Source organism: Ambystoma mexicanum, chromosome 9, assembly GCF_040938575.1.
Source record: "Ambystoma mexicanum isolate Mex_15411 chromosome 9, UKY_AmexF1_1, whole genome shotgun sequence".
Taxonomy (NCBI): Eukaryota; Metazoa; Chordata; class Amphibia; order Caudata; family Ambystomatidae; genus Ambystoma; species Ambystoma mexicanum.
In genome coordinates this window covers 1,297,412,227-1,297,440,081 of record NC_090931.1, presented here as the reverse complement: position 1 = coordinate 1,297,440,081, position 27,855 = coordinate 1,297,412,227, and the positions used below count along the sequence as shown (strand labels likewise).

Genomic DNA, 27,855 nt, shown 5'->3' with positions numbered 1-27,855 from the left:
GAATCCTAGAAAAGCTTCTTCTAGTTAGTCAACAGAATTGTGTTGTCAAGTCAGAGCAGGAGTGGATGTCACTGATCATTTTCCCCTAGCTGCTTTTCTTTAAGTTGATTATATCCATAGAGTTCCCACCTTCACCGAGTCGGGCCGCCATCTTTGTTCAGCCACATCACGCTCCGCGCGTCATGACAACTACAACTAACTCAGCAGCCGAGCAACAGCTCACCTAGCTATCGCACAGCTCGCCCGATTCTGCAGACAACGCGGTTTCAAACGTGCATCCAAACAGAAGGTAAGACATGCCAGAAAATAGACTTGTGTGCACGCGCACTCCCAGGCTCCTCCTAAGCAGGGGTTGAGCCGGAGAGAGGCGCTCGCGAACGCAACAAATAGTAAACACTCCTTGTCCATCAGTCGAGTGACACGTGAATAGAAATGCAGAATATGCATATCCTGAGCACGCCCCCAATCACTATTAAAATAACTTTTAAAACAACTCATAACTAAAATGAAATAACCCTGAATTGAAAAGCAATGAAAAGAACTGTATGTTCCATGTATCTTGAAAAGAGACAGCTCTGCAGAGCGTGGCTCACATAAATTACCATAACTGGCTTGTAATATGTAGCACAAAAGGAATGACTGTGTATTGTCTTACAACACAATCTAATTGGCTGATTAGTATTTGGCCATTTTAGGTATCAAGGAATGCCAATGAACCATGGCACCCTGTAAACATGCCCGCCACTAGCTCTACAGAAACTAAGGAGCACAATAAATCAAACAGGGTAAGCACTGAACCACTTCTGTATACTACAGGTTTTTTTGCAGTTCACATAGATACTATAACTGGGATATGTATCTTCTCCACGCCCCCACCCCACCTCTTTTCATCCTTGCAGGTGGGGCAATACCAAAAACTGCAGACAGAGATGAAATTGAACAAGACAAGGCACAAAGATAGTTGCCTTTCCCTAGCCCGGAAGAAAGTGGCACATTGACACCAGTCCACTGAAACCGGTCCGCTTTTACACGACCCTGCATAGTGACTTCAAAACAAGGTCACAGAATAGGTTGTAATAATTTCTCCCTTGCAAAGTAGAAAGGAGAGAAATTCGAAATTCATGTAGACACAATACAGAGAGACCCAACGACTAGAAGTCATCTCTGTAAATATTAGGTGGAGTTTATCTTACCGCTAATGAAGAAAATCAAATCCTGTAAGCAAGTTATGCAACAGTGAGTCCTCTTGAAGGTTGTGCCTAGAATATCAGCGAAGCGCACAACAAGAGCACGTCTGAAGAATAGGTTTTCTTCTCTCTTTTTATGTTTTGTTTTAAACTTTTTCTGCTAGACGAAGAACTTGAATAAAACATAGAAAGAAATTCATTTGAATTGCAGTCGACATATGCCTGACTCCTTCTGGCATGTGCCTTTTAGCAAAAAACTACCTATTTCTCGATAGAGATGGCAGTTTGTATCTAGACCAGTGATAGGGTAAGTTTTTCTCCGTCTTTCCCCTCACCCTAGCCAGGCGGAGCAATTAGTGCATCCTAGGATTAGAAAGACACAAGGGTTTAGCGGAGTATGGTTGAAGGGCAAGAAAGACTAGGGTAACACAAGTTGGTGAAAGCAAATTATAGAAATCATTGACCTGTGGTTTTCTAAATTTATAATAAAACCCCATTGGATTGTCTGCCTGGTTTGGTGCATTTCTTTGCCTCCTGTGACAATGGGTAGCAGAGATCATCCCCCTTCTAACGGTTTTTGACTCCAGGAAAAAGGTATACTGCATGGATTAAACCTCTAAAAAACCCATCAGGCGCCTGAAAGTAATTCTAGGCCCAAGCAGATGGTAGCAAAGAGGAAGCAGTCTCCCTGCCCTCCCTGTACCTTTGGCGAAACTCCTGGGCTTTCCATGGTACTGGCTGTGCCACCCTCTCAGTCTCCTTCCCCGATTCTGAGCCAGTGTCACTACTATTCCCCCCATCGCCCTCATTAGCATGGTCATCACCGCTGATCCCACCAACTGCTTCTGAATCAGCGCCATCTGCTGGAGGAGGCAGCTTGTCTGCGCTACTCACCTCAGGAATGCTCATAATCTGTGCCTGCCCCTCTTCTGATTCCAAGTAGGAGCATAAGAGATCCACGTCCACTGGATCCAGCTCGCTCTGTCCCCGCCCCCACCCCCACCCCCCACAGATAGAACCACATTAGATTCCTCCCTGTGCATGCTTAACATTTTTCCCAACAAAAAAAGTGGTTCTCCTAAGCAAAATAAAAAAATACAAGTTCTCTTGTCTAAAAATGAAGGTTTAATAAGTAAAAGGTTTCTCTAACAAAGGTGTCTGAAATAAACTGCATGAGTACCTGGCAAATAAAGTAAGAACATTAAAATAAAGGTTTCCGAGCTACAAACAAAAGGTTTTCAAATCACAAATAACACACACACAGTTCCCAAAGAAAAATGTAATCCTGCCTAACCCCTCAAAAATCTCCCTCTATCTCCAACTCCTGGTGTGGATTCACTGCGCCACACCTTCCTGCAGGCAGCCAAATTCTACCCACAAAGAACACCGGAAGGGCTGGTTCTATATATTTGCTCCCAGCCCATTTCCTGCCTAAGAACTCAACCGAATCCAAATGGGAAATCCCACGTCTGACGTCACTAAGACGCGCACAGACAAATCTTGCCACAATGACTGATTCCACGTACAGCTTCCTGATCTCATCGAAACTCGTGAGAGCGATGCAGAAGCTACAATTCTCCAGCAAGCTCATGTAGATTCACCCGAATCCGACCATTGAACCCAAACAGATTTGGGCAGGGGGACTGGGGGGGGGGCGGGGCTGAGTTCAGGGAGATTCACCCAGGCCTACCTGTCAGTAAAGAAGTGTTAGTATTCAACTTTATTGTAGACAGACTAACTTATGTTTACTTTTTTTCTAGAATGTTTGCATTCATCTTAGGTTTTGTTAAACCTTTAACATGAATAAACCAGCCAATTTCTTTCGCAAAACCTAAACTATAGTATTTTCTTTTAATTTTTTACATTTGTAGAGCGCACTGCAGCCCATAGACATCGAGGCACTATTACATGAAGTTCCGTAGGCAAACACACTTGCTCACCATGGTTACGCACCAATCCTAATCCCACAGCCTTTGCTCCTCCACTGACGCATGCCTTGGGTTGGGTTAGACTTTGGAACGCTGTTCCTTGCTGGTGGGAGGTCTGTAGAAATAAGTCCTCATCCGATATGTGACACTTAGGTGCAGCTCATAAAATGATTTACTACTGGAATCGTTTCGCTCCCATGTACACGTTGGGTGAGAATGGTGCAACTGAGGAGAATAAAGTCTGCTTTTGGGATCCGTGTTTTCTTCCAGGGCATTACAATTCTTGCTTAGGTTATTGCGTGATAAGCTCTGTCTTCAGAGGTGTATTTGGTCCCTGCAAGTTGAATTGTAGCAGAGCTCAGCCCTTTATCCTACCAAACTCGAAAGTGTAGGTCATCCTTATTCTCTTCATTATAACGCTCATATGTGGGACGACTTTGGCCTAAAGTGCTATATAACATTGCCATTGTTCATGCAGGTTTTGACCAAGCCACCACTTTGAATGCACCAGGCTTGTTCATATCTAGGTGAGAAACACAGGTTTTTGAGTCGTACAAAACAGCCCTAGTACCTGCCGAAAACCTGATTGTGTAAGGGCGTCGGCAGCTTAGCCCGAGCTAGTAAATGTGTTCAAGCACTGCTAGGGGTCAAACTCCAACAAGCGAAGAGCTGCCCTTTTTGGACCACAGCCGCTGGGTGTTATTTGCAGAGTATATTGCAATGTGCCATTACCTGGTATTGTTAAAGGTGTGGCACTTTCTAGACTGAAACCACTGGAGGCTGAGGTTCCTCACTATGTATCCACGCACTGGGTTTTCACATGTTCATGTAGCATAGACCTAGCTCCTAGAGGCAGGGAAGCACTTTACAGAAAGCAGGCTGTCTTTCCTTCTGTTCTCCTGTGACTCAGTAAGCCTTGCTTGTAACAGCGCCACAATGCCTGAGGGCTGCTTTGCACGCTTTACAAAAGTAAAAAATAAATAAATAAATAAAAAATAAATAAATAAAATGTAATATAGGAGTAGCGGCTCTGCAAGAGTGTGTGAGGCCCGTATCCCGGATTCAGAGACTAGGATGTAGTTGTGTGGAGGGGCAGATGCGGGCAATTGGGAACATCATTAGGGGACAAACTGTGCAGTTAGGGTAACATGGCACATATTTACAAGGTGGGGCACAGGGGAAAAAAACGAACTTGCCTAAGATAGCATACTACTATTAGGAACCTCACAAAAAATATAAACAAAATGCAACTACTCCAGAACAAAGCACTAAGAGCAGCATTAGGCATAAAAAAGAGATCACATTTCTCAACACAGGAGAGAAGCACATTGGCTACCTAATCAAGCCAGGATACGCCACAAAATTCTCACTCTTACACATAAATGTGTTTCAGGCAATGCCCCCAGCTACCTTAACCAAAGCTTAAGCCTTAAAACCACAACCAGAACTCTCAGATCCAACGCAAACACACACCTACTGATCCCTTGATTCAATAATGTAAGAACAGGTAATTCCAGCTTCCCATAGCAGCCCCTAGAATTTGGAACTCACTCCCAGGAAACATTATCAATGAGCCTTCCTTCAACAAATTTAAGAAACTCCTCAAAACTTGGCAATTTAATAAATACTAAGCTCCTCCGTGTATGCACATAAGCCCTGCATTTAATGTTAGCTCATATTATATTGTAACCATTAAGAATGTATGTCTACTGACCAGCAAGCCAGCACCACCATAATGATAGATATCTTAGTAACAATTGTATTTCTCAAGTAAACAGAGTTCATTAAGCCAATGTATTATGTAATGAAGTATGTTTTGCCTTGAAACAGACTCAACAAACTCAAGCATTTTGTAAATCTTTACATGTAACCACTAAGAACAAGTTTACTTTAAATCTACGCTGTGATACCCTCGGGTTTGGGCGTCCAACAAATGCAATAAATAAATTAAAAATAAATAAGATTACAACATTGTTTGGCAATGTGCCAAATTTAGGAATGGAAACTAGGTCTTGGTCCTCAGCAATGTAGCTACCAGTCTCCTCCATCTACTCTGTGCATGGGCACATCAAATGCCCCTTCACCCCCACCAACACAGTTTTTGAATGGGGTTTATAAGGCGCAAACCTAGCTCAGAAGCAAAACGCAACCGTGTGCTGTACACAGGGATTTACCCGGTTGATTGTAAGTAAGGGCGCCGCCAGCCACTCCATTTATAAGCTCTCTGGGGTCCTTCACTGAAGTCCTGTTAGAAAGCCCAAACTAACCCAGGCTGCCTGGAATGGAAGCTCCACGGGGAAGCTCAGACTCCATCAGCCGCGCCACCATTCTTACACATTGTCCAAACACGTTGAGTTGAACAGCCTTTCAAAGAGATGCAGTGAATTTACTTTGTCCATGTTGCTGAGGAATGCAGTTAATCTTGCTGATGCACTTGTTGAGCGACTCTTCATTTGCACCATTATTCGATAATACTTACTTGTGTTTTCTGATACTTCAGGAGGCACCATGATGAGCATGTGTAATCTTTGCATTATGGTTTATTGGTGAAACCATCAGATTTAAATGCGTTCCTTTGGTTTATGTCTTTTGAGAAATACGAAATTCTAATCTGGGTTTACTCGTTTTGACCTGTGACTGATGACAACAGGTCAGTGTAGTTTTTGGTGTTGTGTTTATTGAAGCAGAGAGTTATTGAGGAAGTACAGGAGTTGATAAAGTTATTGATTGTTGTTATAGGCAGGAAGTTCAGCTGGAAGCATGACCATTGTCTGAAGCGTGTCGCTAATAGATGGGGAACAATCCTATGGACATAAGCGCATTTATCCTCATGCTGTAGACTGTCAATTGTTTAGACGCAACTTTACACATGTTCATGTACTGTTCATGTCTTCATGCAGAATTTTTGAAGTGAGGTTGAACAATTTTTGTTTTAATGGACTATAAGTTAATTATATGATTTAAATATACACTCTGAAGATCTTAATTGAACATACAGTGTGATTTCAGATTTAAGTGGAAGTACATTTTCTGAGATTAATAGGTCTTTTGTCCATAAACATGTGCAAGAGTTTCTCTACGATTTTCCTAGAGCTTTCATTTGTACATTATGTATCCCCCAGTCCGGGATTAACCCTGTGCACCTTGTGCTCTTTAAACATTGAGCAAAAATGTAGTTTAGTTACACTGTATTAAATAGCTGTGTATCTCTGCTGCTCAAATTTTCTGCAAAACTACAGATTATCACAAACAGGTTTACTAGCCTATGCATAGCAAAACAAAGAAAGCCACCCAACAGTGAAACCTAAACCCACAAATAACCGCTCAAGAAAAGTAAGCTTTCTTGTCAAATTCGAAGGGGGGAGGGAGGCACAAAGAGTAGAGTCCCAGTCTAACTGAACAGCTTGAAAGGTCCTGACGCCAGGCCTGAATCCGAATCACCTTATTTTCCCATTTTTAATTTTCAGACTTTGATTTCCAGAGTCTGGATATTTATGATGCAAGGATCAAACATTCCTAGGCTTCCTCTGGTTCGGAGTCATGCCCCATTATCACCATGTAAGTAACCTCACCGGGTTAGTTGCTTGGTGAATGAGCATAACTAGTTTCTGGACGTATTTCTAGTTTTTGGAGTACAGTAGTAGCTGTTGCTGGGGCAGTGGAGTCTTTAGGAAGGTCTGGGCAGGCCCCTTCAATAAAGGGGACCTTCAGCACACAGAGACTGTGTTTATTACAGATTCTAGTCAAGTGAAATGTGTGCACATTGCATCTAATGCAGGCTGCAGTTTGAAATTCGCACCACAATTCCCCCCATTTCATGCAAGTTTTGGCTTTCTTTCAGTGGCTAATGTGCTTTCTTCGCAGGGGTACAGGTAGAGAGTAGGGTTTGTCTATTCAGACGGGAAGACTGCATGCTTCACTTCAAGAGCTTCTTATATAGAAACTGCTTGTTTTATCTTTCTATGGTCTATAATTTTGAGCATGCTACTCTGGTCTGCAGTTACCCTAATCTTGCGAGAATAGGTTATTGTACCAAATGTTTATGTATAGCGCTTCATGTTTTAACCCTCCTGTGATGCTGGAAATGCATCAGAGGGACAGGGCCTCTGAATCCTTGTCCTTTATCGTGTGTTCTGTGTGTTTTCCGCACAGCAGTCCAGGTGGGACTCCTGGCGGTGCAGCTCTCTCTTTTGGTTTGGGGTACAGGCCCATGGGATACCCTTATGGCACCCATGGGTGGGGGTATAACCCTGTGCCCCTAGTGTATGTTTTGGGCACCTGTGGGTGGCCCACAGAGCAGGGTATGGGCTGGTGGCAGCACCATGCTGAAACTGACAGGTGCTCTGGGTGTCCTCCATTTTGGGATACCCAGGCCCTGCCCTTGGAATCAGTTGATTCCTGATAGGAAACAAGATGGCCCCTGTGGCCTCTTGCTTTCTATTACCTGTTACCTTGTTTTCCCAAAGTCCTGGGAAGCCCTGACTCTGTCCCTTCCCCCTGACTGACTGTGGGGTGGAAGTTCCATATATGGTGTTGTTGTGAAGTGCTGACCAGACTGGCTGGAGCCTTCCCAAGGACTGTATGTTGTGGGTACCTCCTGTGGGTGGGACCTGGGTGAAAAGAGTGTGTGACCAATATGCACTTCTTGTTGTGGTTGTCTGGTTTCTGGCATGAGAGACAAAGACTGAGACAGCCCTGCCCGAAACTGGCCTGAATACAGTGTGTAGTGTTGAATAGCTGGGTACTTGTCCCAATCCACATTCCTTGTTGTGAGTGTCTGAGAGGGAGGAGGATGGCCTGAATGCACTGTATGCCTGATTGGCTGACTGACTGCATGAATGCCCTTCTGTATGATTGGCTGCTGAGTGTGTGCCAGCAGTGTGGATGAGAGGCAGAATAGTATATCTGGGGACCTCTCACCACTGGAAATTGTTCAGAAGCTGTGTCTACACTTTAAGAGTAACTGGAACTGCTGATCCTTGACGCCCCACTGGAAGAAGAAGACTTGCTGCTGCATTTGCTTCGACCCGATCCGAAGGCTGTCGTGCTCGTTGAGGACTGACCCGAGAGAGCACCTGGTAAGGGGCCCTCTTCCCGTGCTCCGAGGGGTCATCGAGCATCGCTAAACCTTCGCCGAAGCTCCCTGGACACCAGACCCTCGAAAGGCTGCCGATCGGAGAAGGGGACCGCCGGGGAGATCGAAGTAAAGCACCCGGACCTCGACTCCGTCGAAATCCATTGCCGTCGACCAGGGTTCACAGGTTCATGTAACCGCTGGAGGCCCGTCGAAGCCGTGTCGTCCCAGAAGAGGGAACCGCTTGACGCCGTGCTACCGACGACTGGAGCCGCCGCCGCCCGCTCCCCAGCCTTTCGGCGAAGGTTCTTGGAATCTTTGGCTGTGCATTCTCACGGTGAAGTAATGGATGAGGGCGACCCTGAACATTCATATGTGGGAAGCAACAGTATTCCTCGAAGCTGCACAATGCAGGCACCTTTTATAAAAAATGAAGTGGTATATACTGTTTACATCATCGCTGTTTGTGCAATTGTTCAAAAGGCCCAACACTCCAAGTAAAATTGAGCAATGGATCAGGCGTTCCAGCACACTATTACCTTTGTGGGTATGGTTTGGGCTATGGGTCTTGCTAGCATGTGTAAGTGCCCAGGACGAGTATGCTCGTCCTTTTTGCATAGAATTGCATAATAGCCTGGCACTTAAGGGGTTAAGGTCATTTAAAATATTTATGAACTCTGTAGAGTTGGTTGGACTGTTCAATACATAAGATCATTGGGTATAGATATAGATTCCCTGCTGTCGTTTGAAGTACTCTTTCACAGTAAAAGTCCTGCCGTGTATTTAAAATAGAAATAATGTAAAGATTACTTATAAGCATCACATTTATGCATTGAGTGATATACTTTGCAACTGGTTCTCCTGGTAGTACAGCGCATGCTGCAGAATGTCTTCAAAGACACATGATAAACGCAGCAGGTATGCTATTTGCCTGCTTACACCTGAGCAGCTTCTGTAAAGATGGCGCAATGGATATCTTTACGGGACAGCTTTACAGCTGTGAAACAGGGTGAACCTTTGCACACAGTTTTTGTTCTCACCCTTCTATGGCTTTGCGTATCCTTTCACAGGTTTCTTGATGCACTTGCGCATTCAGACTTACTCTTCGCCATTTTAACTTTTTTATTATCTATTTCATGCTTGCACCTTTTGGGCGGCCACAGATCTCTGAAATGTGGAGCCTGGGAGGCAAATTAGTGCTTGATTCTGAACATCATTTTAGTGCCACCTGTGGGAACTCTGTGCTTCACTTAAGCATAGACATGTGTTTAAAATTTTTAAATGATATATCATTTTTTTACCTTTTCTTTTCTGAAGGGAAAACGTTAATTTTTGCAACGGTTTAAAAAATGCATGTTGTGTATTTGAATATAAAAGTGATTGCCTAACACAGTGCATGTGTATATTGATTAGAAAGAACTCCAAAGATATTGTGAAGTGGCACCAATAAAACCAATGATGTTTTGGCTGTTTTGCATATTAAAGAGCATTGTGGGAATGACCAAAGAGCTGCATGTATCTTTTACATGGGTCTGCGAGAGTTGCATGACTGAATCACTAAATACCTAAAGCACGCAGAGTTTGGTACGTGTTTGCGTTTTCTTTTTTTTCTTTTTTTTAAAAACGAAAGTCACGCTAACAATGAAGCTTTGTAAATATCAAGCATATATTCAAGTTTGCCCATCACAGACTTTAGGTGTCAGAGTGGAATGACTGCTATCAGCTCAAAATGCTATTCAGAGAAACAAAATTGGCTTTATATTTTTAAAAATTACACCCAGTAAATTTAAAATAAACTGCTTTAAAATGCTGCTCCTCTAGGCCTGGGTCTAGTCAGGCTTGTTGTAAATACATCTATGCTGGTGAGTAGGACCAATAACCATCTGGGAAGGGCCAAGTCATTTACGACTGAAATTAATCTAACAGCATGTAAGTCTAAAGGATTGTTGGGTGTAAGGTTCAAATCACCAACTATGGCAAAGATCAGGATAACGAAGCTGCAAGTCAGCAGCAGCTAGTTCTGAAAGAATAACAACAAATAGAGTCGGGGCCGGGTGGGCGATAAACAGTAAATATATGAATATACATAGGTGGGGAAGGCATTTTACTGTGACAATCACAAAAGAATATCCCTACTGAACCAGACACTCCCCAGAAGAAGGAGAAACAATGATTGTGCATTGATCTGTCGCGACTGTCTGAACTGGTGCAAGATCACCCGGGGAGCCTGATGAGTGCTTGTCAAACACTAGAGAAAATATGCCCGCAGTTGACTGATTTCCTGCATTGTCTGCATGTTGGGGAGAATTTCGATTCCCCTTGTTCCAGCTTCCTAACAGGTCATGATTCTGTACGCAAGGATTGTGTTTGAAGGAGTCAGATTACTTTGCTAGTGAGGGATGGGAGATGGTTTGGGAAGAGTTAGGCAGAGGTGGGTCTAAAGGTCACTGGCCCAGGAATGCAAACATCTTTGTAGCACTCAAAACCATGAAGCAGTGTAATGGAGGAGGTGAAGGGACAGACATATTGGGGAAGCTTGTCAGTGACCACCCAGGAATTCTGGTTTGCCGGCAGAGAGGAAACATGGGCAATGCCCCACATGTTGCTCTGCTGGCACATTTTTTCGCCCTGCCCTCTTGCCAAGATCCTTGTTTCCTTTTCAGGTCCAATTTGCAGACACACAAAGCACCTGTTGTTTGGGTTACACACTGCTGCTTTCTTCCTGTAAATCGTGTTCTATTTTCACGCAGGTTGCACGTGGTTGAGTGACTAGAGTTGAGCAGATGGCCAGTATAGTGCAATATGTACCCCAATATATTCTACTTTGAAAAAGCTTGATCAGCACTGATCTCAAGCTGCCATATTCACCTGAGGTTCCGTGTAATATGGGTTTTGCAGGCGTTACTTTCTCGGCAGCATTGTTATGCTCAGTGTTGTTGGACTCTTGGTCTCATTAATGTGGCACTGCATCTTTCTCAATGCACGTGAACCAGCTGAAATGCAAAGAGCTGCCTGTTTATTATGTGGAACTAAATATCCAAAGTCTTAAGTAAATACCCATGAGCCTGGTTCACACTTACAAGCCAGGTGCATTTTGCGTTTGGTTCGATAGCCAATGGGAATGAGTGCCTCTGCATATCTTTTGCACTGTGTCCCGGATGCTGAGTCCGCCTTGGAGGCATGGCTGGCAGTTTACCTAGCTCCAACTTGACTCGCACAGGCTCGCACAGCGCTATGCGCTCCCTCTGAGATAGCCCACCCCAGCTCTTCCTGTGAGCCGCTGCGGGATGGGCATATGGAGAAGCACAAAGCAGGTATGGGTCTTTTTAGACTCTCTGAGTTCTCTGCAGTACCCGGAATAAAAACCCTTATGCACAGCATGGGCATTTCTATTCTGTTTCATATTTCCTTCCCTAAAATGGGGATGATGCAAAAAAAGCAGGTATTTCAAGTGATGGGCCTTTGAGGTCTGGCACCTTAATATAATGGTCAATAGTGGTGCAAGACAGACCCAGTGGACATCAGCAGAAACGCAAGCATCCTTCAACGTGGCTGCCGATGTATAGCCCAGCGTCGGGCACCTCAGCCCATGAATATGGATGGAGTCTGGTCTGCCGAGCACTTGCCCTCTTAGCTCAGCACTCCGCTACGCCCAAGGCCACTCTGTCAATCAGCGGGCCCCTGTGCGGATTATGCTGGACGTCATATGCTATCAAAAACTACCTCAATGTATCCTCTAGCCAATAGGAATTGTTTTTCTGCTCAATTGCTTTAGCTTGGTTTTTTTCTGAATCCTAGAAAAGCTTCTTCTAGTTAGTCAACAGAATTGTGTTGTCAAGTTAGAGCAGGAGTGGATGTCACTGATAATTTTCCCCTAGCTGCTTTTCTTTAAGATGATTATAACCATAGAGTTTCCCCACCTTCACCGAGTCGGGCCAGCATATGTGTTCAGCCACATCACGCTCCGCCAGGGGCGCAGGAGACACACAAAATCTGGGGGGGGGACAGGGGACATCTTGGGGACTTTGATTTATTTATTTATTTATTTATTTATTTATTGTGTTTTAGTCAAAGAACTCGACTTTTCACAAAATTAGAATTAAAATAGCAGTACGTATTAAATTACAATTATCACTGTATAAAACAAGAGAAAAGAAGAAAAGAAAACAGAAGAAAATTGAAGGATGCAGCAGCAAAGAACATGTCTTTGTATGTTGCATTTCTGGATTTTTCATCTAAATATTAGCTCATGGTAAGAGAGAGGAAATAACAATTCCTTCCACCAGTGGGCCACAGCTCGGACGCCAGCTCGTTAAGAGGAGGATCACCTGTAAGTGGACTCCTGCCAAATAAAGGAGTTGCAGCCTTTTCTACCAACTGCAAGTTGCTCCTTTTTCAAAGAAAGAGGAAATCTTGTTTGTACCTCTGAGTAAGCCCTGTTATGGTAGTAGAGGGACCAGGTGTGTGATGTTGCTGCTTTGACTGTCCTCCGGGGGGGGGGTACAGCAAACAAGGAGCATGAGCGATCGCAAGCCCCACCCCCTTATAAGCACTCCCCAGGTCCGCGACCAGATGTGTCGGACCCGGGGGATGCCTAGTAGGTGGGGTGTATGTGGACCCAGGGGGGTGGTCAGAGGGGCAGCCCGCTATGTGGGCTGCCCCTCTACTACCCCTGCGAGGGCGCGGCCAGCCTCTCACAATGAGTTTGGTCCCTCTTATTCCATCTCATTCTGGCTTCAGAGCCTAGCCTTTCTTTGCCTTTGTTATTCTGAATGCAGAGCTGGACTCTGTTCCTTTCTCGTTTAACATTTGCTGCAAAGCCTGATCTATTTGATTCTCTCATATGTTACTAGGACGGCAGAGCATGGGTCCTCTGCCCTGTTAGATTATTCAAAGAGCCCCTCTGGCCTTTCTTTGCCTCTCCCATGTTTCACTGCTTGCTTGCTTAATACATACCTCCTTGCTTGAACACTCAACATATTCTCCCTAACACAGCAATGGCTGCTGCAGTCTCTCTTAACTTCGATTTGTTCTGTGTCTTGAATTGGCCTCTTATTTCTGCTTTTCTGTCTGCAGGGGAAAGGCATTTGCCAGTCACTGCTATGATGGTTCTACCTGGCCATAAGAGGGCAACAGCTAGCCAATATTGGAAGAACATGGGCATATTATGCCAGAGGCTGGCAACTGCCTTCCTAATGCCAACACAAGAGACACAACTCTGGCCTTTGTTTCTAACAGTAATTCAGTGGATGAAGAAATGCGAGAACACACATATTGCTTATAAATGAAGGGGATGATGTCACACTTGGTTAAGACATTTTGATCACGCCAGGAGCTAATTTCCAGCTTCAATTAAGCGAGTACCTTTTAGACTTCTGGCTTTAAATAACGTTAGTATCACCTGGAAAGCACAGAGGTTGCTCAACAGGGTTCCTGGAGCACGAGGGGTACCCTACTCGTGGGCATGGATGATTGGAGGGCATTCTTGCCCTGGTTTGGAGCCTGGCCCCTATAGCCATGATGGGGGGAGGGGCCTATTACTTTTGGTTGTACGTACCCTTTGAGGGTCGGAAGACATTGCCTCCTGCTTTAGCCCACTAACAGCGCTGCTTTGCAACTTTATCACACATACCTGTCAGGTGGCATGTAACTCAATGCTACTAATGTTATCAGCCCCAGAAGTCTGGAATCCTTTGCCACATCAACTAGGGTACAGGCTTGCCACCTGAGAATTACCCATGTCTGAGTCGGCATCTGTCGCCTTGTGGGGAAGACACACTCAGAAAGAGCAGGGCACAGTGCCCTTGTGGGTTTTTAACACTTCTTCCTCATAAGTTGGCACAATTCACTCCGCAGAGAAAGTGGCACATGCTGGACAACATTCTCCCACTTTGACAATGTCACCCAAAGAGCGAAATTAACCATTTGAACTACCTCTGTCGACTTATTATTGAGCAATCCACACTGATGGGTTTAAGCACCTGCTTAACGCGAGATGGCAATTAAGGGCATTTGCCAACGCATTAAAGAAGCACAAGACACCCTCTTACCAGCGACATGCCATGCTCACTCATTCTGATCACGAATTGCCATTTATCTGGGGTCATGTTAAATATATTTATTTATTTATTATATGTGTAGCATCACACAAAACCCCCAAGCATAAAGGCGCAAAGTAAACTGCATGGAGTGGACCACTTCCATTGGCGCAAGTTTTTACTTTTCCGCCACAAAATGGAAGATTTTAACGTAAAAGGCAGGTGAAATCACATTGCTTTTCCACTTTGGAAGAGTGTAAATACCTCGTGCAATTAGTGATTGCTGGTGGAATTGACAATGGCTTCCTCTGGACTCCGCCCGCTTTTACCAGGTTTCATTTCCAAGCAGATCCCAGAGGAATCCCTTTTATTTACAGAATGAGAATCCATGCTGGCAGTAAGGCTGCATGTGTCTGGTGGAGCGGGAAATACGGGGGGTCCTGGTGTGTCCACTCAGCTCCCGAACTCCACCCAGAAAATGCACGAAAATCTGGCCAATTAGAAAAAGCGACAGTAATAGTGTTTTCCACCACTTTTTCTGAACCAATTGACCTGGAAAATGCTGTCTTGCATCGGAAGCTGAATGCATTCACTTTGCCTATTATCCCACTGTAAGATTAAGCCAGGTGCTGAACACAGGTGTTACATATTCCTGTGCACAATCTGTATTTGGAGCATTAACTAACTGAGCTACCCTACAAATGATATCTCCTCTCGGGCTTTACCGTCTTAACCCCTTAACTGCCATGGGTATTTCCCCCAGTGCCAAGGCCTTTTTTTGGTGATTTCGGTATGTCGCCATTCAAACCCTTGTAACTTTTATGTTACATGAGATATCTCGGCCAAAGTTGGCCCCTTTTTTTCCCACATGTAGACGGTAATAACGACACCCAGGAATCCTAGTTTTCTGTAGGAGGGCGAGAGAAAATTATCAAGAAGGAGAACATTTGGGGGGTTTTCAGAAAATGCCAATAAAATGTTGTACAAAGAAGCCTGTGGTGTTTTCCTTGTAAGAGCTAGGAACAAATAGTTTGCTGTGCTGGATTTTCCATTTTCCAGGCTTTCAAGAACAGATTGAGTGGAAACCAAAATAACATATTTTGATATGCTAATCAGCTGTTTTGTGAGAGGTAGGCAATTTTGGCATTTTTTTGTCCAATGGGACATGCGTGGACGGATCTGACGAAAAGGGTAGGAAAGCTCAATGGGAAGCCAGAAAGGCATGCATTCCTGAAAAGTCGACAATATTCCAAGTTTAGGAAGGGGTGATTTGCGCAGGTCAGGCAACAACCATGTAGGGAAAGATTCCATAGTTTGGGGGGAAATCGGGAAAATGACAGAAAAAAACACAATTTCTGTACATTTCACTCTGGTCACCCACCGAAACACGCAGCCAACAACACATGGCCTACCTCCCCACGTTCCTACAAGTTTCCTGACGAAAACAGTACCTCACATGTGTGGGTGCACCTACCTGGTGCAAAGGGAAAAGCCTAAAACACTGGTAACCCCAAGTCTTTTCGCACAGCAGATTTTCAGGAATTTTGCTCATGTGGACAACCTAAGGATTTGGGCCTAGGGTGTCGAAGCCACAAAGGAAAACAGGGAACCCCATGCATTTCTGAAAAGAAGACACCCGTGGGAATCCACAGAGGTCTGACTTGCGCAAATTGCCCCATAATTTATGACCCACAATCCATAACAAAGGCTGAAATTTGGTGGAAAAAACACAATTTTCACTTTGTCTGGGATTGTGGGTAATCATTTCTGGGGCGATTCGCGGAAGTCGGACCTCTGTGGATTCCCACTGGTGTCTTCTTTTCGGAAATGCATGGGGTACCCTGTCTTCCTTCGTGGCTTCGACACCCTAGGCCCAAATTTGTAGGTTGTCTCCCCAAACCCTTTGGGGGGGTGACAAGTGGTTTAGCCTTTTCCCTTTGCGCCCAGGTAGGTGCACCCACACGTCTGAGGTACCGTTTACGTCGTGACACATGTGGGAACGTGGGAAGGTAGGACATGTGGTTTTGGCAGTGTGTTTTGGTGGGTGGCAAGAGGGAAATGTCTGAAAACTGTATTTTTATCACCAAATTTCAGACTTTGCCGGGGATTGTGGGTAATACATTCTGGGGCGATTCGCGCAAGTCAGACCTCTGTGGATTCCCACGGGTGTCCTCCTTTTGTAAATGCATGGGGTTCCCTGTTTTCCTTGGTGGCTACGACACCCTAGGCCCAAATCTGTATGTTGTCCACATGAGCAAAATCTACTTTGCCGAAAGGCTTGGGGTTACCAGTGGGTTAGCCTTTTCCATTTGCGCCCAGGTAGGTGCACCCAAACATGTGAGGTACCGTTTTCATCTGGACACCTGTGGGAATGCAGGATGGTAGGACATGTGTTGTTGGCGGCGTGTTTCAGTGGGTGGCCAGAGTGAAATGTCTGAAAATTGTGTTTTTTTCCACGAAATTTCAGAGACATTTCCCTCTGCCCACCCACCGAAACACGCCGCCAACAACAGATGTCCTACCTTCCCGCCTTCCCACAGGTGTCCCGAAGAAAATGGTACTTCAAATGTGTGGATGCACCTACTCGTTGAAAAGGGAAAAGGCTAACCCACTGATAACCCCAAGTCTTTCGGCAAAGCAGATTTTGCTCATGTGGACAACCTACAGATTTGGGACCAGGGTGTCGAAGCCACCAATGAAAACAGAGAACCCCATGCATTTCCGAAAAGAAGACACCCGTGGGCACCCCCCTTTCCACTAAAAACATCCATGGTGGTTTAGTGACCCCCACACCCACCCAAAACAAGTTATCATTTTTTTTATTTTTGTTTTTGTTTTTCCTCTTTCCTATTCCTTTTCCTTTCCTTTGTGCTAGCAATCTGCCCTCAGGGAGGGCTACACGAGATGCCCCCAATCCATTTGGGGTGGGGGAGAGGGCCACCCCCCTTTCGACTAAAAACATCCATGGTGGTTCAGTGGCCCCACACACCCACCCAAAACAAGTTATAATTTGTTTTATTTTTGTTTTGACCCTTTCCTAGGGGCAGATGGGCACATGTGTGTGACCATATGCCCCCGGGGGGGCAAAACGTACTGCCCTGGCTTGGGTGGTGGCTCTGCCAATATATGCAGTGGCCTCCCGCCCACCCCAAATGGATGGGGGCATCTCATGTAGCCCTTCTAGGGGCAGTAATCTGCACCCAGGGAAGGCTGCATAAGGTGCCCCCATCCACTTAAGTTGGGGGGAGAGGGCCACCCCCCTTTCAAACACAAAACATCCTGGTGGTCTAGTGGGCCCCCTACCCCCACCCAAAACAAATATATATATATATATTTGTTTTGCCCTTCCCTAGGGGCAGGTGGGCACATGTGTGTGGCCATCTGCCCCCAGGGAGGGGGGTCGAAACATACTGCCCCAGGCTTGGAATGGGTGGCTCTGCCAATATTTGCAGTGGCCTCTCCCCCCCACCCCAAATGTTTAGAGGGCATCTCATGTACCCCTTCCGAGGGGCAGAAATCTGCCCCCAGGGAGGGCTACATAAGTGCCCCCATCCACTTAGGGTGGGGGGGAGAGGGCCACCCCCCTTGCAAAAATCCCTGGTGGCTAGAGGTCCCACCCACACCCACCCCACCCAAAACTACGTTTTAAAAAATATATATATTATATAGTGAGCAGCCCCTCCGCGCACTTAAAAAATAGATCCCTGCAGGACACACCAAACACATATTCTGGGGGGATAAATGACATTACATTCCCCACACTTAAAATTGTGGGGGGGATTTATCCCCCCTGAGCCCCCCCATGTACTACGGCCATGCGCTCTGCGCGTCATGACAACTACAACTAACTCAGCAGCCGAGCGACCGTGCAGTTAGCTGTCACGCAGCTCGCCCAATTCTGCAGACAACGCAGTTTCAAACGCGCATCCAAACAGAAGGTAAGACATCCCAGAAAATAGACTTGTGTCGCACGCACACTCCCAGGCTCCTCCTAAGCAGGGGTTGAGCCGGAGAGAGGCGCTCGCGAACGCAAAGTATAGTAAACACTCCTTGTCCATCAGTCGAGTGACACGTGAATAGAAATGCAGAATATGCATATCCTGAACACGCCCCCAATCACTATTAAAATAACTTTGAAAACAACTCATAACTAAAATGAAAGAGCGTGGCTCATATAAATTACCATAAGTGGCTTGTAATATGTAGCGCAAAAGGAATGACTGTGTATTGTCTTACAACACAATCTAATTGGCTGATTAATATTTGGCCATTTTAGGTATCAAGCAATGCCAATGAACCATCGCACCCTGTAAACATGCCCGCCACTAGCTCTACAGAAACTAAGGAGCACAGTAAATCAAGAAACAGGGTAAGCACTGAACCACTTCTCCTGTATACAACAGGTTTTTTTTGCAGTTCACATAGATACTATAACTGCGATATGTATCTTCTCCACCTCACCTCTTTTCATACTTGCAGGTGGGTCAATACCAAACACTGCAGACAGAGCTGAAACTGAACAAGACAAAGAACACAGATTGGTGCCTTTTCCTAGCCCTGACGAAAGTGGCACATTGACACCAGTCCACTGAAACCGGTCAGCTTTTACACGACCCTGCATGGCGACTTCAAAACAAGGTCACGGAAAAGGTTGTAATAATTTCTCACTTGCAAAGTAGGAAGGAGAGTAATTCAAAATTCATGTAGACACAATACAGAGAGACCCAATGACTAGAAGTCATCTCTGTAATTATTAGGTGGAGTTTATCTTACCACTAATGAAGAAAAACAAATCCTGTAAGCAAGTCATGCAACAGTGAGTCCTCTTGAATGTTGTGCCTAGAATATCAGCGAAGCAAACAACAAGAGCACGTCTGAAGAATAGGTTTTTTTCTCTCTTTTTATCATTTGTTTTAAACTTTTTCTGCTAGACAACGAACTTGAATAAAACATAGAAAGAAATTCATTTGAATAGCAGTCGACATATGCCTGACTCCTTTTGGCATGTGCCTTTTAGCAAAAAACTTCCTATTTCTCAATAGAGATGGCAGGTTGTATCTAGACTAGTTTTTCTCCGTCTATCCCCTAGACAGGCAGAGCAATCAGCGCCTCCTAGGAGTAGAAAGACAGAAGGGTTTAGCGGGGTATGGTTGAAGGGCAAGAAAGACTAGGGTAACACAAGTGGGTGAAAGCAAATTATAGAAATCATTGATCTGCGGTTTTCTAAATTTATAATAAAACCCCATTGGATTGTCTGCATGGTTCGGTGTATTTCTTTGCCCCCTGTGACAATGGGTAGCAGAGATCATCCCCCTTCTAATGCTGTTTTTGACTCCCGGAAAAAGGTGTACTGCACAGATTAAGCCTCTAAAAACCCCATCAGGAGCCTGAAAGTAATTCTAGGCCCAAGCAGATGGTAGCAAAGAGGAAGCAGTCTTCCTGCCCTCCCTGTACCTTTGGTGAAACTCCTGGGCTTTCTATGGTACTGGCTCTGCCACCCTCTCAGTCTCCTCCCCCGATTCTGTGCCAGTGTCACTACTATTCCCCCCATCGCCCTCATTAGCATAGCCATCACCCCTGATCCCGCCAGCTGCTTCTGAAGCAGCAGCATCTGCTGGAGGAGGCAGCTTGTCTGCCTGACTCACCTCAGGAATGGTCATCATATGTGCCTGCCCCTCTTCTGATTCCAAGTAGGAGCATAAGAGATCCACGTCCACTGGATCCAGCTCGCTCTGCTCCTCCCACACAGTTTGAACCACATTAGATTCCTCCCCGTGCATGCCTAACATATTTCCCAACAAAAAAGTGGTTCTCCTAAGCAAAATAAAAATACAAGTTTTCTTGTATAAAAATGAACCTTTAATAAGTAAAAGGTTTCTCTAACCAAAGTGTCCCAAATAAACTGCCTGCGTACCTGGCAAATAATGAAAAAATAAATAAAGGTTTCCGAGCTGTAAACAAAAGGTTCTCAAATCACAAATAACTCAGACAAGTCCACAAAGAAAATTGTAATCCTGCCTAACCCCTCAGAAATCTCTCTCTATTTCCAACTCCTGGTGTGCATTCGCCCGGCCTGCCTTCCTGCAGACAGCCAAATTCAACCCTCAAAGAACACAGGAAGTGCTGGTTCTTTAAATTTGCTCCCAGCTCATTTCCTGCCTGAGGACTCAACCGAATCCAGATGGGAAAACCCAAATCTAACGTCACTTAGACGCGCACAAACAAATCTTGCCACAGTGACCGAATCCACGTACAGCTTCCGGATCTCATCGGAACTCGTGAGAGAGATGCAGAAGCTGCAATACTTCGGCAAGCTCATGTGGATTCACCCGAATCCGACCATTGAACCCAAACAGATTTGGGCAGGGGGACTGTGGGAGGGAGACGGAGGGTGAGTTCATGGAGATTCACCCAGTCCTACCTGTCAGTAAAGAAGTGTTAGTATTCAACTGTATTGTAGACACACTAACTTATGTTTACTTTTTTTCCTAGAATATTTGCATTCATCTTAGGTTTTGTTCAACCTTTAACATGAATAAACCCACTAATTTCTTTCCCGAAACCTAAACTGTAGTATTGAAGTTCTGTAGGCAAACACACCTACTCACCATGGTTACGCTCACCATGGTTACGCACCACTCCTAATCCCACAGCCTTTGCTCCTCCACTGACGCATGACTTGGGTTGGGTTAGACTTTGGAACACTGTTCATTGCTGGTGGGAGGTCTGTACAAATGAGTCCTCATCTGATATGTGACACTTAGGTGCACCTCATAAAATGATTTACTACTGGAATCGTTTCGCTCCCATGTACACGTTGGGTGAGAATGGTACAACTGAGGAGAACAAAGTCTGCTTTTGGGATCCGTGTTTTCTTCCAGGGCATTACAATTCTTGCTTAGGTTATTGCGTGATAAGCTCTGTCTTCAGAGGTGTATTTGGTCCCTGCAAGTTGAATTGTAGCAGAGCTCAGCCATTTATCCTACCAAACTCGAAAGTGTAGGTCATCCTTATTCTCTTCATTATAACGCTCATATGTGGGACGACTTTGGCCTAAAGTGCTATATAACATTGCCATTGTTCATGCAGGTTTTGACCAAGCCACCACTTTGAATGCACCAGGCTTGTTCATATCTAGGTGAGAAACACAGGTTTTTGAGTGGTACAAAACAGCGCCTAGTACCTGCCGAAAACCTGATTGTGTAAGGGCGTCGGCAGCTTAGACCGAGCTGGTAAATGTGTTCACGCACTGCTAGGGTCCAAACTCCAAGCGAAGAGCCGCACTTTCTGGACCACAGCCACTGGGTGCTGTTTGCAGAGTATATTGGAAGATGCCTGTCACCTGGTATTCTTAAGGGTGTGTCACTTTCTATACTGAAACCACTGAAGGCTGAAGTACCTCACAGTAGACTATGCATCCACGCACTGGGTTTTGGATTCATATGTTCATATAACATAGACCTAGCTCCTAGAGGCAGGGAAGCACTTTACAGAAAGCAGGCTGTCTTTCCTTCTGTTCTCCTGTAACTCAGTAAATCTTGCTTGTAAAAGCGCCACAATGCCTGAGGGCTGCTTTGCGCGCTTTATAAATGTAAAAAATAAATAAATAAAATGTAATATAGGAGTAGCGGCTCTGCACACAAGAGTGTGTGAGGCCCGTATCCCGGATTGCAGGGACTAGGATGTAGTTGTGTGGAGGGGCAGATGCGGGCAATTGGGAACATCACTAGGGGACAAACTGTGCAGTTAGGGTAACATGGCACATATTTACAAGGTCAGGCACAGGGAAAAAAAACGAACTTACCTAAGATAGCATACTACTATTAGGAACCTCAAATATAAACAAAATGCAACTACTCCAGAACAAAGTACTAAGAGCAGCATTAGGCATAAAAAAGAGATCACATTTCTCAACACAGAAGAGAAGCACATTTGCTCCCTATTCAAGCCAGGATACTCCACAAAAACCTCACTCTTACACATAAATGCGTTTCAGGCAATGCCCCCAGCTACCTTAACCAAAGCTTAAGCCTTACAACCACAACCAGAACTCGCAGATCCAATGCAAACACACACCTACTGATCCCTTGATTCAATAATGTAAGAGCAGGCAATTCCAGCTTCCCCGTAGCAGCCCCCAGAATTTGGAGCTCACTCCCAGGAAACATTATCAATGAGCCTTCCTTCAACAAATTTAAGAAACTCCTCAAAACTTGGCAATTTAATAAATACTAAGCTCCTCCGTGTATGCACATAAGCCCTGCATTTAATGTTAGCTCATATTATATTGTAACCATTAAGAATGTATGTCTACTGACCAGCAAGCCAGCACCACCATAATGATAGATATCTTAGTAACAATTGTATTTCTCAAGTAAACAGAGTTCATTAAGCCAATGTATTATGTAATGAAGTATGTTTTGCCTTGAAACAGACTCAACAAACTCAAGCATTTTGTAAATCTTTACATGTAACCACTAAGAACAAGTTTACTTTAAATCTACGCTGTGATACCCTCGGGTTTGGGTGTACAACAAATGCAATAAATAAAAAATAAATAAGATCACAACATTGTTTGGCAATGTGCCATATTTAGGAATGGAAACTAGGTCTTGGTCCTCAGCAATTTAGCTACCAGTCTCCTCCATCTACTCTGTGCATGGGCACATCAAATGCCCCTTCACCCCCACCAACCCGTTTTTGAATGGGATTCATAAGGCGCAAACCTAGCTCAGAAGCAAAATGCAACAGAGTGCCACACACAGGGATTTACCCTGGTGATTATAAGTAAGGACACCGCCAGCCACTCCATTATTAAGCTCTCTGGGGTCCTTCACTGAAGTCCTGTTAGAAAGCCCAAACTAACCCAGGCTGCCTGGAATGGAAGCTCCACGGGGAAGCTCAGACTCCATCAGCCGCGCCACCATTCTTACACATTGTCCAAACACGTTGAGTTGAACAGCTTTTCAAAGAGATGCGGTGAATTTACTTTGTCCATGTTGCTGAGGAATGCAGTTAATCTTGCTGATGCACTTGTTGAGCGACTCTTCATTTGCGCCGTTATTCGATAATAGTTACTTGTGTTTTCTGATACTTCAGGAGGCACCATGATGAGCACGTGTAATCAAGAGTGATTGGCTTTGTGGTGATGGAGTTTTAGAAGGCAGTGTGAGTAGGTTTGGTGGCTTCATCTTTGCATTATGGTGTATTGGTGAAACCATCAGGTTTAAATGCGTTCCTTTGGTTTATGTCTTTTGAGGAATACGAAATTCTAATCTGGGTTAACTCATTTTGACCTGTGACTGATGACAACTGGTCAGTGTAGTTTTTGGTGTTGTGTTTATTGAAGCAGAGAGTTATTGAGGAAGTACAGGAGTTGATAAAGTTATTGATTGTTGTTATAGACAGGAAGTCCAGCTGGAAGCATGACCATTGTCTGAAGCGTGTCGCTAATAGATGGGGAACAATCCTATGGACAGAAGCGTATTTATCCTCATGCTGTAGACTGACAATTGTCTAGACGCAACTTTACACGTTCATGTACTGTTCATGTCTTCATGTACAATGTTTGAAGTGAGGTTGAACAGTTTGTTTTAATGGACCTTAAGTTAATTATATGATTTAAGTATACACTCTGAAGATTTAAGTGTAAGTACGTTTTCTGAGATTTATAGGTCTGTTGTCCATAAAAGTGTGCAAGAGTTTCTCTACGATTTTCCTAGAGCTTTCATTTGTACATTATGTATCCCCCAGTCCGGGATTAACCTTGTGCACCTTCTGCTCTTTAAATATTGAGCAAAAATGTTATTTATTTACACTGTATTATATAGCTGTGCATCCCTCCTGTTCAAATTTTCTGCAAAACTACAGATTATCACAGGGCAGGTTTACTGGACTATGCCCAGCAAAACAAAGAAAGGCACCCAGCAGTGAAACCTTAGCCCCCAAATAACCGTTCAAGAAAAGTTAAGTTTTCTTATCAAATTCGAAGGGGGGGAGGGAGGCATTAAGAGTAGAGTCCCATTCTTTCTGAACAGCTTGAAAGGTCCTGACGCCAGGCCTGATACTGAATCACCTTATTTTCCCATTTTTAATTTTCAGACTCTGATTTCCAGAGTCTGGATATTCATGATGCACGGATCCAAAATTCCTAGGCTTCCTCTGGTTCGGAGTCATGCCTCATTATCACCATGTGAGTAACCTCACCCGGGTAGTTGCTTGGTGAATGAGCATAGCTAGTTTGTGGAAGTATTTCTAGTTTTTGGAGTACAGTAGTACCTGTTACTGGGTCAGTGGCGTTTCTAGGAAGTTCCAGGGGACCCTTTCAATAAAGGGGACATGCAGCACACAGAAACTGTGTTTGTTACATATTCTAGTCAAGTGAAATGTGTGCACATTTCATTTAATGCAGGCTGCAGTTTGAAATTCGCACTTCAATTCCCCCATTTCACCCAAGTATTGGCTTTCGTTCAGTGCTAATGTGCTTTCTTCGTAAGGGTACAGGTAGAGAGTAGGGTTTGTCGATTCAGGGGCAGACCGGATGCTCCACTTCAAGAGCTTCTTTTATAGAAACTGCTTGTTTTATCTTTCTATGTAGTATCATTTTGGGCATGCCAAAATACTCAATTTTCATGCTAATCTGGTCCACAGTTACCCTAATGTTGCGAGAATATGTTATTGTACCAAATGTTTATGTATAGCGCTTCATGTTTGAATCCTCCCACTTTTAAGTGCTGTAACAATGGTGGAATTACCACCTTGTCTCGGAAGGATAGCTCAGGGGCAACATGTTCGCCTTAGAAGCAAGACGACACGGAGCAACACAGTTTCGATCCCCGGGTCTGTGTTTGTAAAATCTGGGTATTAAGCGTGTTATAAATAACCTATCATATCAAATGTAATCGTACTTAATGTAATAACCTCAGAAGGAGGAAGGACTGATTAGGTGCTGCCAAGAATTGAACTTGGAAAGTTCAGGCAGGCAGATGTCTCAGTTGAGTAGTTAACTCACTGAGCTATACACTTAGGGCCAATTCATGGAAAAGGGTGCATTGATCCTGCAGATCCTGCACTGCGAGTATGACTGTGCAAGCCTGCACGCAGATGTTTTTCTGCACGCTCTGCGTATTCATGGAATTGTTTACCCAAATTAACCGGATATGCAAGTCGCGGCCGGAACACCCACAACATCTGCCAATGCAAACCACACAACAACCTTTTCGCCTACCTTTACCCGACCACCCTGCTGCCCTGAGAACTGCAATCACCCATTAATTTGCATGCACCCAAGTTACGATCAGCAACACTCAACTTACGATCAGCATCACTCAATTTACAATCAGCATCACTCAACTTGCATGCCCCCTGGAAGTTACTATCAGCACAACTCAACTTGCGTGAACACAAGTTATGAGGTGCTGATCGTAAATTACAGAGGTCATGCAAGTTGGGTGATGCTCATCGTAAGTTGAGTGATGATGATTGTTAGTTGAGTGATGCTGATAGTAACTTAGACAGCACGCTAGTTCCGAGTCCCCATAACTTGCGTGCACCCCTGCTTTTGTACGTGCCATCACCCATATGATCAGCGTTTTGTGCATTGTTTCCTATGGGCCTTTGGAGTTTACGCCTGCTATCATGTGGCGTATGGGTTTTGGTATTCGCATGTACTTTATCGCAACCCGACGTTCCCATTGCAAGTCCCAGGAACATCCCGCACAGTCAGTTCCATGAATTGACGATCGGGAATTTGCGTGCAGATTGGCATGCAAATCCACTGTTTCACTGCAAAAATGTCCACAAATCGGACCCTGAGTACAGATAAAAAGAAACATTTATCATATTTGCCCACCCCCTCTCCTTTTCACATTTATAAGTGGTGTGGCATGACAAATGTGTCCTGCTTCTAAGCACTGTAATGATAAGTGAAACATTGGTGTTATATTAATAAGAAATGTAATCCCCACAGTGAAATTATTACCAAAGGTTTTGGCTATGCACATGTAAGGAGAAATGTTTAAATGTTAGCAACAATAATTGCATACAAAGGCTCAGAATGATGTCATAGTCTTAAATCAGTGTTGTCAGTGTTGATTTAAGTGTGACGGCTGTGATTCTTATTAAACTCCAAACATGCCCCTACAAAAATCACATCCCAAGCAATTTCTTTGCTTCCATGAGAAATGTACTGATCTAATTCGTTAGGCTATAAGGTGGCACCTGCGCCGCATATATGCTGAAACTATTGCATTAGATTAGATATAGAGACAAATTAATATGAGGAGGAAGTCAGAACACACAGCTTTTAGGAGTTGTTTGGTTATGTGGCCCCCCATTGACTGGCCACAGTCATGATAATCCCTTTGAATATACCCATGCAGTTCCAGCCCCTCTCCGCCAGCATACCACATCGGATCTCTCTGTGCTCGCTTTATTTAAGCCTTACCATTAAACCTTGTGCTTGAAGTGCCTGCAATCTTCTGTGAATGAATGACTTAATTGGGACTGTAAATGTGCTATTGTTGTAATAAGCCGCTCAGTTTACAAACACTATGTGCGTCTTTCACTGAAGTGCTGTTAAAAACAAGCATTGGCACAGCTAAACATGTTGGCTTGTGCATAAGTATTAGGCAAATGCCAGGAACAGATATTATATGTCCAGGTACATGCAGAATTTTGCACCTGCTACTATCAGTGGCCAGTTAGTACCACTACAGCAGTGCCTGGTAAGTGCTTTCCTATGCCTACTCAAAAGCCCAAACTGTTGGTATTGCCAATGTTTGTTTTGTTTGTATACTGTGCAATGCAGTTCTGCTTTAACACAACTCTGAAAATCCCTCAGACCAAAGGAAAAGCAGAACTGAACAAGTGCCTCATAACTGCAATGGGACACGTGACAGCTTTAGACTGTGCAGTCTGCGAGTTTCTAATGGCAGTTGGTCATTATTGGATTTGAAGCATCAAGGTTGAGCTAGTTTTCTAACGCTTTTGACAGTTCAACAATGCACAACCTGCATCAATCTATGAGCTATGCAGATCCCTTAGCAGGTTATGGGCAGCCCACTCTCCATATACATCATTTTACTTTAACTACTTTCGCAGAAGACATACCTTTTATTATTCCAGGAAAATGTTCTTACCTTGCGAAATAGCGGAATGGACCAGGACGCACAAAAGTGCACAGAAGATTGCCCCCCTCATTGTGGCTATTGCTTTGGAATTCTCCGATGCAGTACTAATCTCTCTCACGGCTGAGAGCTGCTTAACAACATAATAAAAGGTACAAAGTTCCCCTTGCTATTGACGCCAGAGGTAAGCAGCCAATGGCCATTTCACGCTATCATTTCCGTCTCCTGCGTCACGCGCTGCTTCTGCTCTTCGAATGCATCTGCCAGACACTCCCCATCATACAATCCTGGGGACATATTACACACGCTTTACATGAGCGCAAATGCAATCAGCACTAAGGCTCACGTTCACCTCATGCAAAAATAATATACTTTCAGTCTGTTTTCGCACACGGACAAACGACTACGAAAAGGCGAAACATTGCCCTGGAGGCAAACATACATTGAAGGAATGTTTTTTGCAATAGGCAAATTGCACTTACACATTTTCTCTGTTTGCAA

General features: G+C 44.5%; 1 protein-coding gene across 11 annotated transcripts in view; it reads right to left on the bottom strand.

Annotated features, from left to right (window-relative positions):
* The window catches only part of MUC13 (mucin 13, cell surface associated), a 449,549-nt gene extending 422,088 nt beyond the window's left edge, over positions 1–27,461 (bottom strand). For all 11 annotated transcript variants that reach the window (XM_069616647.1, XM_069616650.1, XM_069616649.1 and 8 more), the window contains exon 1: positions 27,367–27,461. In XM_069616647.1, the coding sequence (XP_069472748.1) occupies positions 27,367–27,427 (61 nt within the window). In that variant the 5' untranslated portion in view covers positions 27,428–27,461. The remainder of the gene's footprint in view (positions 1–27,366) is intronic.
* Positions 27,462–27,855: the final 394 nt, after the last annotated feature.